The sequence below is a fragment of the Galeopterus variegatus genome, unplaced genomic scaffold, assembly GCF_000696425.1.
Source record: "Galeopterus variegatus unplaced genomic scaffold, G_variegatus-3.0.2 Scaffold3473, whole genome shotgun sequence".
NCBI classification, from domain to species: domain Eukaryota; kingdom Metazoa; phylum Chordata; class Mammalia; order Dermoptera; family Cynocephalidae; genus Galeopterus; species Galeopterus variegatus.
Window position 1 is genome coordinate 203,855 of NW_007729584.1, and position 13,234 is coordinate 217,088.

At 38.9% G+C, this 13,234-nt stretch overlaps 1 protein-coding gene across 1 annotated transcript in view; it reads right to left on the reverse strand.

The window, feature by feature from the left end:
- Positions 1-13,233, reverse strand: part of DIRC2 (disrupted in renal carcinoma 2) — a gene marked incomplete at its 5' end in the record, with an annotated part of 76,930 nt that extends 63,697 nt beyond the window's left edge. The window contains 2 exons of the mRNA XM_008585160.1: positions 2,932-3,025; positions 13,035-13,233. Of these exons, the coding sequence (XP_008583382.1) occupies positions 2,932-3,025; positions 13,035-13,233 (293 nt within the window). The remainder of the gene's footprint in view (positions 1-2,931; positions 3,026-13,034) is intronic.
- Position 13,234: the final 1 nt, after the last annotated feature.

The following is a 13,234-nucleotide window of genomic DNA, read 5'->3' on the forward strand; positions in this document are numbered from 1 at the left end:
GAGGGAGGTTTTGGTAAGGGGCAACAATAATCAACCACAATGTATATCGACAAAATAAAAAAATAAATAAATAAAAATAACCTGTCCTGTGCTCCATCCTTAAGGAATACTCTGTGGTAGGCTACAGCTATATTAGACTTGCTGGAACATGACACTCTCAAAAGAACTGGTGTGTTCAGATCTTCTGTGTAGGGCTGTGATTTATAACTTAAACTCTCGCATTCTGAGGTACAAATTAAATTCAACCAAACTTGGGTCTATTGAATGAGAAACAGTGGGGGAGGGAATAATCTTGTTTCCTTTAGTAGTTTCTTTATTTGGATAGTGCTTTCTCTGTGTTCCACATTAAGGGCTTTTTTGCTTTGAGGTGGAATAAGTTCTTTGACAGAGCACATACCTGAAATATGCATTAGAATTGTGAAATGTGTTGTGAATTTGTCAATCCCTACAGTGGAACCAAATAGCCTTTTTTTGTTTTGGCTGGCCAGTATAGGACTCAAACCCTGGGCCTTGGTGTTATCAGCACCATGCTCTAACTAAACGTGCTAACCGGCCAGCTCCCAAATAGCCTTTGATGTAAAGGGCAGTGGACATGCCGGAGACTACATCAGGAGCTGCTAAAGCCTCCTCTAATCAGGTCTAAAATGTACAGTAAACTGCATTGGAAAGAGTATGGTTTCTGCTCAGGCAAAGGGATTCTCTGACCTGTCCTTATAAATTTAAAAGCAATGTAAGCAAAACCTCATCTAAAACCCACTTAAGTTTATGGCTCTTGCATGATCTCTGATAAAAATTCATTACAAACTTGTGCCCTAAATTTTAAGGTATTGGGTGTTCTATAGATGCAGTGGTTGTCCCAGCTAGCTCTATTATCAACCTTTTGGTATGTCTTTATGTTGTTCTTTTGCAGAGTCAGGGCGAAAGACAGGTGATATAGCACTTCTGTTTTTAATAATTACAGCTTAAGCTATCCAGTAGTTTTTAGTCTTTAAAAGGGACATGAAGAAGTTACCCAAGAATACTGAAAAGTATCTTTTCACCAAATGAGATGGTCTGGCAATTTCCTAGTTTTGTGTCTGTGGTTCAGTAGAAATATTTCAAGGTGGTATGTGATCACTTGGGGCAGAGTCTGGGTTTCTCTGTAATGAATAATGAGATGGTCTGGCAATTTCCTAGTTTTGTGTCTGTGGTTCAATAGAAATATTTCAAGGTGGTATGTGATCACTTGGGGCAGAGTCTGGGTTTCTCTGTAATGAATCCCTTTGCCAAATGCAGGAGGTTCAGACTTGCTACTGGCTAAATTGAAGCAGATGGGTGAGTAAAGCTATCCTGATGTGGGAGCACTTTCCTGTAGGAATTCAGTCTTGATGGAAGTGTCAGTGCAGGAATTAGACTCCTAAGAGGGTTACAGTATTCTCCTGACAGGACCTGCCAACCACTTCTGGGCAATAACGTTGGCATTATTTGAGATGGCAGGCAGTTGGCCTTCCTTCTGATACATTTGGGTGAGTAACTGAGCCAGCCATGGGGAAGTGGGATGATTAAATGAGAAACAAATGGATTCTTGGTTAAACAGAAGACTTCATTTGGGAACCAAAAATCTTAACAAATCATCTCTTGGACTTTGAACTACATATATTCCCTGAAAAGTATGCATTTTTTTTCCAGCAAGATTTTATTGGGTGTTACATTATTGAGGAATGAACTAAGATGCATACGTGGAGGTGTTATTTAATGGCATACTGTACTAGAAATCTGAAGACCTGCAGCAGATTTAAATTCTAGCACTTGTTATGACTTTTTAAAAGACTGTGAAATTGTCAAAATGCACATGAATCAAGTTTTAATATACAATATGGGTGAATAAGACTGTCCATTGTACCATTTCTTTGAATTCTCAAGCATGTTTTGGCAGTGCAAGAACTCTAACATTAACAAATTCAATAAAAAGTAAATATATGGGGGAAAAAGAAGAGCCTACATGGCTCGCAACTGCCTCGTGAGTAAAGTAGAATTCTATAGGATGGCATCAAGATCCTTCATAATCAATTACCCTTTTCTAACCTCATCTCATTATATCTCATTCTTACACCTTAATCTGTGTACCAGTGTCTTCAAAACTTGAGTAATTTATGGGTCCTTTTGAAAGAGAAAAAAATTTCTCAATGGCTCTCAAGTTGACATTCAAGGACTCCAGTTTGAAAAACTCTAATTTAAGAAATTGACATCCTGGTCAATGAAAACATCTTTTATTGTATTTTACTGGTAAAATAATTTTTAATATTATAACCAAAATGAAAATAAAATTTTTAAATCTTCATATACCTTGTACCCCCTGAAAATGAATCCATGGACCTCAGTTACAGAAATACTGCTGTACACAAGTGAAACTACCTACTCACCCCAGAAGTGGTCTATGCTTACTTGCCTCCGTGCCTTCACTTCTGTGGTCTGCTCACCCTGGAATACCCTTCCCCTGACTACAGCTACCAAAATTCTACTCATCACTCAATGCCTACTGTAATTACCCTCTCCTCTGTGAACTCTTCTTTTTGATAAACCCTCAGACAAAACTTCTCTCAGTCTCCTGGGGCAATTTTATATCTATTCTATGGCATTAACTACACTATTATATATGTAGCATGTTATACTATTATTTTCTCATGGTTATTATAGCTCCTAGACAGCATGAAGATTAACTTGTTTTTTATTTCCGTAACAATTAGTATAGTGTCTTCCATATGACAATGAATAAATGTCCATTGAGTTAATCATCATGTAGGTTAAAAAAAATAAATGCTTCTATAAATATGATCATCTACTGATCTTCTTAAAAATGAAACTGTTTACTAAAAGCCTTATAAGCAAACATATAATATACTCAAAAGAGAAAAATGTGGGGAAAATTTTAAAGTTATTTATAGGATTTACCTTCTTTTAAGTATTAAGTCTGATATAGGTACACATCTTAGACCAGTTCCCAACACCATAAGGAAGGATGTCAGAAGCACAGTTACCCGAAGACCTAAAAAGAAACAAAAACATTTATCTTATTTTCTACTTTCTCTTAAGTAAGTCCAATGTTAAGAATAATTTTTTTTAACTAAATCATACTATTATATTCTAATATTATGGCTTTTCTCTATAACTCCCAACATAAAAAAAAACCCCAAAAAACCAACCAAACCTACATGCTGAAAATGAAATTATTCTAACTTTAATAGAAAACTGGAATGATCGTATCAAGGATGAGGAAGAAGTTCTGTTAGCTCTAATTTTTCACAATGGACATCTAGACTGTTTTTTGTTCAGATATAATACTAAAAAATATAGAAAATGATTTTAAAAGACTAGGTATTTTAGTTTTATATCTCTAACATAAAAATTCTAATTTTCAAATGCAAGCTGCTAATTAAAAAACTCTAAACTGTCCCTAAAAAGTATAGTAAGGTGACAGATTATTGCTTTAAGTTTTCTCAAAAATGACAACTGGCCAACTACACATTTTATCTTGAAATCAGGACAAGATAATACTTGTTACAGGCTCATGGGAAATGGCCCTTTAGGACTCTCTGAATATTAATACAATAATGGTCCTTTTTTTTTTTTTTTTGTCTTTTTCATGACCGGTAAGGGGATCGCAACCCTTGGCTTGGTGTCACCCACACTGCGCTCAGCCAGTGAGCGCACTGGCCATTCCTATATAGGATCCGAACCCGCGGCGGGAGTGGGTTCTCCCGAGTGCGCCACGGGCTCGGCCCACAATAATGGTCTTTTAATTTTCCTTGATTTATCCAATGGTTTTCACAACTTATAGAATGATGCTGTTTAAAAAAAAAGAAAGAAAGAAAAAGCATTGCTCAGAACTTTAGAAGATAATGTGGATCAGACAGCTTTTTATTTTGTATTCCAAATATGATCAATTATTTTGAAAATGTGTGCCAGTGGTCAGTCACATGGATAAAAGGGCAAAAGAAAGTATAAGAGTACGAAAATAAAAATATACAAACAAGGTAAACAGAAATGGACACAATATTCTAGCTATGGCAGAAAAATATAGTGGAACTATATCTTCCTATTGCTGGAATGCTACACTTCTGTTAATACTAAACTAATATTATCTTACTGTTTGTGAGATCCCACACGTGGCTTATATTGTCTATGGCAAAGGTGGCCACATTCCTTCAAATTTCTCCCAAATCCAACATTACCTTGAAACCATTTCACACAGAGAATAGACTTACACTGATTAACACAATTTTTCCTTTTTTCTAGGGTTTTCTTTCTTTTTGCAGAGGGTAGATGGTTAAATGTTTGGATTTCTTTTTTTGTTTTTTTTTTGTTTTTAATTTTACTTTATCAGTATACAGTAAGTTGATTTTTGTGTCCCTTTAGCAATGTCTCCTTTCACCCCTCCCTCTTCCCCCCTCCCCCCATCAACATCATATAATGTTCGGATTTCAAAGGGCTTCTCTGCTTGAAAGAAACTGAAAGTCAACAAAACTATAATTATGCAGATCAGACACAGCAAGGAAATAAACGAGATCCAGATCAGGCATGCACATGCTACACTGAGGATAACTTGTGATATGAACTGAGTTAACTTTATAATATTCTTATATAATCTGAGTATGATTAATACAATTTGGCAGAAGAAATACCATAGAGAATTGTGCTTCTAACAAGTAATGTGTACATATTGTTCATATACAGCTTCTACTAACAGAACAGATTTTAAAACTACATTATAGCCACAGGAAATAGAGTGCCATTAATGAAAAGTACATACACAGTCATACATATCCTAAAATTGATAAAACATTGTTCTTATAAGGTTATACTGGGTACCCTATGAGATATTGAATAGAATTTTATAGATGTGGGACTATAAGGCTTACGCTCTACATGACGTTTATTTTTTTCTAAAGATTTTGTTTGTAATTAAGGTAAGCAGCCACAAAGCGAGCATTAGGGCATTCGTATGGCCCATATGGTCCCACTAACCAGGCTTCCTATTGTAACTGCTGAAAGCTAGCACACTTTTCTAGTCAATTATGCTTTTTATCAAATATATGACAATATAACAGCTAATATAAACTTCTAAGAATGAAGAAGTTGTAAAAAGCTGCATTAAAGCAACCTCACAGTTACAACTGTTGGCTTTCCTGCACATTTTTAATAGTTTCCAAGTACTGCTTAATCCATTCCAGTTGACAATCAATCTTGAAGAGAATGCTTTCATCATGTCACTCATATTTGACAAGGCATGACTCTATAACTCCATGTAATCAAAAAGCTATCAACTCACCCAGGGAGGAGAGGTATAAGGACCCCAGAAAAATAGGCTTATGACACATGTAGGACATTTATAGAAATAGACCCCAAGGCATTACAGTACTAGGATATGAATGCAAAAACCATCTCCGTCAGAAAAACAAATAAAATTAATTTCTGTTCAAACATGGCATCCAGACACTGCAGGAAGCTTCCTTTCAATGGATGAGATAACTCCTTTGCCAGGTACCCATTGGGTACAGGAATGGAAGTCTCCACAACAGGCGCCTAAAGAATCAGGATGTGTGTGTGTCATACACACCCACCCACAACAGAAGAGTGGAAAATAAGCTACAGGCATACAGTTCATCTGGTAAGACCATTCTTCCCCAGGCTCCACACTTCTATCAGTCAGAGTGAAGACAAGCTCTGTTTACTCCTGGAAAGACCTCCTTCTCCCTACGCACTATAGCTTTGACACCCCAATCCACCTTGGAGACTATCAGGACTAAACCCATCATGCCTGCTTTTCCTGTTTACATCAGACACGAGAGATTCGAGATTCACAGTTTATCTTTATCCCAGTATTGCTTCATTGCATCCCCCAATCTAACTTCATCTCTGCCACCACCCCAACTTCTGAAACCTTCCCACTATGCCTCCTGGAGCATTCAGTTCCAATCAGTGGAATCCCTACATTCTCAAGCTCTTCCAACCAACTCTCCACTTTCTTACTGTCACTGAAACCTCTCACCTGAGTGGCACTGCTCCCCTGCCACTTCCAGATCATTGTTATTCTCTTTGCCCTGAGCTCCTCAGTCTTTTTCTGTCTATACTTTTAAGATTTTCTCTTTACCACTGGTTTTAAGCAATACTATTGTGGTATCCTTTGGTGTCATTTTCATCATGTTTCTTCTGCTGAGAGTCTTGAATTTCTTATATTTGTTGGTTTATAGATATCAAATTTGGAAATTTTTCTGTTATCACATATCCTTTGGTGTCATTTTCATCATGTTTCTTCTGCTGAGATTCTTGAATTTCTTATATTTGTTGGTTTATAGATATCAAATTTGGAAATTTTTCTGTTATCACTTCTTTGATATATATATATATTTTTTTGCACTACCCCATCTCACTCCATGCCCTCCCCCCTTACCTTACTCTTCTCCTTCTGAGACTCCAATTACATGTATATTATGCCACTTAAAATTGTCCCACAGCTCACTGATATTCATGGTTTTTTTGTTTGTTTGTTTTTACTCTTTATTTCTGTGTTCCATTAGGGATATTTTCTATTGCTCACTCTTCTCCTTCTGAGACTCCAATTACATGTATATTATGCCACTTAAAATTGTCCCACAGCTCACTGATATTCATGGTTTTTTGTTTGTTTGTTTTTACTCTTTATTTCTGTGTTCCATTAGGGATATTTTCTATTGCTATGTCTTCCAGTTCACATTGATCTTTTCTTCTGTAATGTCTAATGGCTATGAAATCATGTCCATATATTTTTTTCATCTCAGACACTAATTACATTTTTCATCTCTACAAGTTCAATGTTGGTTCATGTTTTCTTTGTCTCTCCTTAACATGCTCATGCTTTCTTCTATCTTTTTCAACATATGTAGTATGTTTGCAGAGGTTTTTCCATTCAAGCTGTTGGGAATGTGAACTATTCCCAGCCTTGTGTGAACTTTGAGAATTATTCTTACTGCTCCTTTTTGGTGGTCCTTTTTCCAGTCCTGGGTAATTTCCTAACATGTATCTGCTGATCAATGCTCAGCTGAAAACTGAAAAGGAACTCTCTCTGTGAAGCTTGCTCCTCTCTGGTACTCTGCCCTAAGCATTCTAGCTAGCTATGTTGGCCTCTCTGAATTCTCACCTCTGTCTCCTCAACTCAGGAAAACTGCTGGGCTCTGTTTGGGCTCACATATCTGTGCTGCTGCCTAGAATATTCTCTCCAGGCAGTAAACTGAAGCAATCACTGTCTTGCCCTGCCTGTTGTCTAATGTCTGAAAACCATTGTTTCATATATTTTGTTTTGTTTTTCAAATTTATTTAGTTTCATATATTTTGATTTTCTGTTTTTTGTTTTTAGTTGTGTAAGATGGAAGGATAAATCCAGTTCATGTTACTCCATCATGGCCAGTCTGGTATAATTTTCTCTGACTGTAATACCTACCTCTCTTTGCTGCAGCTGTCTGCAAACCACCATATGCCTGCCTCCAGGTCTTTCACCCTCACTGATTAAAGATGTCTTGGCTCATTATTACTCCTTTGGACATTACTCCTTTTATAAACCTGGTGATTTCAATATCCATATGATGACCTTTTCGATATCCTGGCCTTTCAGTTCCCTGACCTCTTATTCCATGGTGTCCTTTACCTTACTTCAGCCATCCACTTTCTTGGTTATACTGTAACCTTATCTTTACCATAATTGCATCTATGTCATAATTTCAATTTCCAGCATCCTCCATTCCCCAACTATGACCTCCTCTCTTTCCCACTCACTCCCTATAGTACTCTAACAACAACAAATTCTTGATCCAATAAAGAATGACAGTTTTGGAGCCTACTACTTCTTCTCATCCACCCCATGTGTTTCCTTTTCTCCTTTACTCAGCTTAGAGTCCATGTCCAATGTTTTATTGTTCTCTACATAACTTTCCACTCTTGGCCTGCCCTTTGTCAGTCCTATTCACCTAGCAAAACTGCAATTCTGGTTAAATCTCTCTCTCTGCCAACTCTGTCCATACCTGCACTTGCCCAGCAGAACAGGCTGGAGGAAAACACACAACCATGCTGACTGGTGTCACTTCAGATTAATGATCAATCATTTAAAGTAGGCCCTTGGTGCTGCCCAACAATCCTACTACAATTTTCTAGTCCACATGTTCTCTGCATTTCTAGAAATAGCTTCATAACTTATCCTCTCTTCAGTAGCTGTTCCTCTCTTCAATAACATGTCAGGTGACAATTTTGCTTCCTATTTTCTAAGAAACATAAGCAAAGATAACTTCCACAAGACCCTACCACCCCCCATCTGCATCTGTATTTGTATACTCTATCTTCTCTTCTGTTACTACTGAAGAATAAGCTGTCAACACTTCTATCTAAGACCATCTTTACTCAAGAACATGACTACAGCAGTTCCTCCCTCTGCTTCCAGCATTATCAATTTTGCCCTTTGTACTGGATCCATTAGGATACTGCGTTACAGAGATAGGATTCAACATCTCTAACCTTAATAAAAAAAAAAACCTCAGTAGCCACATTCCCTCTGGCTACGTCCCCACTTCTCTGCTGCCTTTTATGGCATAACTTCGTGAAAGAAATGTTTACACTCACTATCTCCAATTCCTCCCCTTGCATTTTATTTTGAACTCACCCTACCACTCTAGTGAGACTATTCTTTTAAATAACACCAAAGATCTCCATGTTGCTAAATCCAAGACTCTATTCTCAGTCCTCACTACTGGTTCTTTCTTAACTCCCCAACCTCTAATTGTTGTAATGTCCCCGGGCTCAGTCCTCTTCAGAAGTTACACCCCCACCCGTCACAGGTGATCTCATCTATTCCCAAGACTTTAAGTAGCATTATAGGCTGACAACTCACAAATTTATTGTGCAGGCCTCTTCCCTGAATTCCATATTTGTATATCCACTGACAGTTTAACTTGTCCACCAGGATGTCTAATAGTCATTTCAAATCCCTAACCTTCATGCCATCTGCCCCCAAATTGCTCCTTCCACAATCTATATCTCAGTAAATCGAAGCACTATTCTATAAAAGTTGTGAAACATAGACTGCTCTCCTTCCTTCACACCCCACATCCGATCCATCAACAAATACTGACAAGTCTACTTTCAACATATATCAGCAATCTAACCACTTCTCAAATCCTCCACTGCCATCACCATTAGCTCCCATCTGGGTTATTCCACTATCCTAACTGGTCTCCCTGCTCTGGCTCTTGTTCTGAAGACAATAGCAGAGTCATTATTTTACCCTTCAGCTCTAAGCTTTTCAATGGAGTGAACACTCGTCACTCTTAATGGCCAATGTCCTTACAATGGCTTACAAGGCCCCACAGGCCATGATCCGGCCTCTCACTACCTCTCTGACCTCATTTCCACCGTTTCCCTCGCTGGATTTACTCCAGCCACGCAGGTCTCATTGCTCTTTTCTGGATATGCCTAAGTTTAGGACCCCCTTTACCTAAGACAGTCTTGTCCAGAATTGATATGTCAGCCTTCCTTTTTCCTTCAGGTATCTGCTCAAACAGATCTTATAAGTGAGGCCTTCCCTGACACTGTATGTAAAGTATAATACAACCCTATCACGTTCCTTGCCTTCTTCACCCTGCTCATTTTTCTCCAAAGCATTTATCACCATCTGACATACTAAATATTTAATTTTTTTGTTTGCTGCCTGAATCTCCTCACTAGAAGTAGGCTTTATGAGGGCTATATCCCAAGCAAACAGCACACATTTGGTTGCCATCTCCTTGAAACTTCTTTACTTGGCTTCTAGGGCACACTTGCTCTTGGCTTTCCTATTATTTCACTAGCTAGTCCTTTTCTGTCTCCTTCCTGGTGAATAAAAAGGGGTGGGAGGGTACAAAATCCATCTTAGTAAGATAACTGTGAAGACGAGCCCCCATAGGGATTTCTCTGAAATGTTTTCTCTTTCTTCCCTGTGCCTGTTTACATAGCTTCTACATGCTTAAGGGTTATAATCGGAGCTAAGTCTCCCTCCTGTTCTCCCACTTGAACAAAGGCATTCCAAACAAAGGCCACGCTGATTATCAACCTATACCCTTGCTTACAGAAGACTGTATTAGGCAAGCACATTAGTCAAGGGTTTGAGTCAGGTACTTTAAAGTTCCAGTGATGCTTGGCTAAGGTCACTGTCTTTGAGTTTTTTCTCCCAAGATATAATGACTCCAGCTTTGAGATAACATCAGGGACTTTAGATTCACCAGACCACCAACCACAGACTCCGTGATGCCAAGAACCCTGTTTCATCATGGAATCCTGACCTCTGACTCAAGCCCCCTGCAAATCCCATCATCTCCACCTTCACTACCTCCCTGCATGTACTTGCCTTCTTTTTTTCCCTTTAAAAACTCTAAACTTTAGTCAGTTGGGGAGGCGGGCTGATATTATTACTCTGCTCATCTGTTCTCCCAGCCATAAATAAAATCCTTCTTCCTGGCACTATTTTTTGTCTCTGTGATTGGCTCTTGGTGCAATGAGCAACCAAACTCAATCAGATCTTTTTGGCTTGATTATAACAGGTCTACTATGCTAAGCTGGGTGAGACCCGTGGCCAAAGGCCAGACAACTACCTACTCTGTTGAGAGCAAGATATTTTAGTACCCAAGGATGCGAGAACTTGCTTTCTATGTGTTCAGTTAAGAGACCTGTAGCAGGACAACCAACCTATGAAAGTGTATTAGCTTTCTCCTTCTGAAAAGAAACACTGCTTCCTAAAAGAGACAATTTTTAAACTTAGTTTTTATTGCTTCAACCAATGGGAAATGGAAAACTGAACTCACCATATAGTCACATGAACTAAGAAAAGTTACTCCTGAAGTAACTTATTTTATAAAAGTGAATAGGTAGTTTCTAATTTATATAGGCATGGATAATAGATACAATTTTAATAAGAAAGGTGAAAATGAACATTTCCCTTCCATAAAAACAAGTTCGGCTAAATTTAGAAAATAATATTGAAAAATGCTCCTGATAAACAGAAAAATAAACAGAAAATGCTACAGAAATAGCATTTCCCTCTAAATTTAGCCAATCCTGTTAAGGAATGACCAAAGAATTGTCACAGATTGGAGAAGACTAAGAAAAAATAACAACTAAATGCAACATGGGACCCTAGACTGAATCCTAGTACAGGAAAACAAGACATTAGTGGAATAACTGGTGAAATCCAAATAAAGTCTACAATTTAGTTTGAAAGCAAACCAAAAAACACCAAAGAAAATCTCCAGTCAGTACAAGAAGCCCTCCCTCAGCCTCTAGCACACATCCTCTGCATAAGTATTTGTTCTGTCTGGAAGTTCTACACCAGTCAAGACACACACTTCTAGGGATGGATAACTTTAATTGTTAGAAGGTTCTTCCTTGTACTGCTTTGTAACTTTACTCAGTTTAGTTCTTCCTTCTAGAACCGTACATATTAAGTCTAATTCCTCTTTTGCTTGTTCTGCCTCAAGTTTCTTTTTGAAGCTTGACACACCCAGTTCCCTTCATCTTACACATCCTGATTCTTACACCCTCTACCTTCGGCAATTCCTTAGTCTTGTTCACAAGGATTCCTACTAAGGAACTGTCAGGAGGGGAGAAGGGAAAATAACTGCTAACATCCTGCTATTCGACTGAATAACAGATCATTTTAGTGCTAACTACTACCAGACAACTGCAATTCTTTACCTATCTATACCTGACTTTTGCTATGATCTGAATGTTTGTATTTTAAAATTCAAATTTTAAAATCCCAATCCCCGAGGTGATGGAATTAGGAGTGGAGGCCTTTGAGAAATAATTAGATATGAGTATTAGTGCCATGAATACTCATGAATGGTATTAGTGCTCTCACAAAAGATACCCCAAAGATCCCTCTACCCCTTCCCCCATGTGAAGTTACAATAAAAAGTACACTGTGTAGGAAGTGTGCCCTCACCAGACATGATTCTGATGACACCTTGCTCTTGGACTTCCCAGCCTCCAGAACTGTGAGAAATAAATTTCTGTTCTTTATTAGCTACCTAGTTCACGGTATTTTGTTATAGCAGCTCCAGCAGACTAAGACAACTTTCCAAATCGGAGTAAAAATCTTTATTTCAACAAAATTTATAAAAGGCTGAACGAACAGAAGCTATACAAAGTAGTTCCCAATCACTATCCAAGAAATAAATCTAAAATCTTGCAATACAGCCTCTTGAAGGTAGATCATCACTACCAACCATTTATCCATACTTAAGTGGTATAATTCAATGCCTTGACACTTTTTTTTTCTCCTCACAGTCACATACAGCCTCTTGAAGGTAGATCATCACTACCAACCATTTATCCATACTTAAGTGGTATAATTCAATGCCTTGACACTTTTTTTTTCTCCTCACAGTCACACTGGCAAGTGGTAAAGTGAGATGTCTACAGCACTCCTTCTATGAAAGACAGTCTTCATTTACCTGCAAGCTCTATCTGGGAGTCATAAATCTCAACTGAGAAAGCCACCTAGTCACATACGCACATTTTAAAGCTGCCCTGCACCACCTTCCAGAAACCAAAGCGTCAGATCTGAGTTTCCCAATAGTTCTTCCTGCACTGGAGTCATCTATTATACACAACCAACTCACTACTTCCTTACATCTGGGCATCATCAGTCTATTTCTGACCTTTCACCCTCAACATCCCCAAATCCCTTCGAAGTCAAAGCGTTAGTCATTTTTGTCAGGTGTAAAAAACACACACAGCACGTGCACGGGGATGATCTGAAACCCCTGGTGTTGCATAAAAGGCCTTGATAAAAACATAAATTTTGCAAAACATCCTTCTCATATTTGTCGCTTTGGGAACAGAAGGTTCCTAAGGCAGGTATGGGATGCCAGCAACACTCCGTCACCTCACACAACCCCGAAGACGAAGCCGAGAGAGGCTCAGGCAGTCCCGGAGCGCGGGCAGGCACCGGCTCCCCAGGAGTGACAGCGCCGGCCGGCGCTCCCCGACCCCCTCACCTCTCTTGTCCAGGAGCCACATGAACGCGAAGCAGGGAAGGAAACCGATGGGCCCCCACAGCACGAGCAGCGCGATGTCCCAGCTGGAGAAGCCGTAGGCCTGGCACGCCGAGTTCTGGATGGGGCCCCAGGTGTTCCAGACCAGGCCCTGCGCGAACGCGAGCAGCGAGAAGAGCAGCAGCACCAGCCAGCGGCGCCCG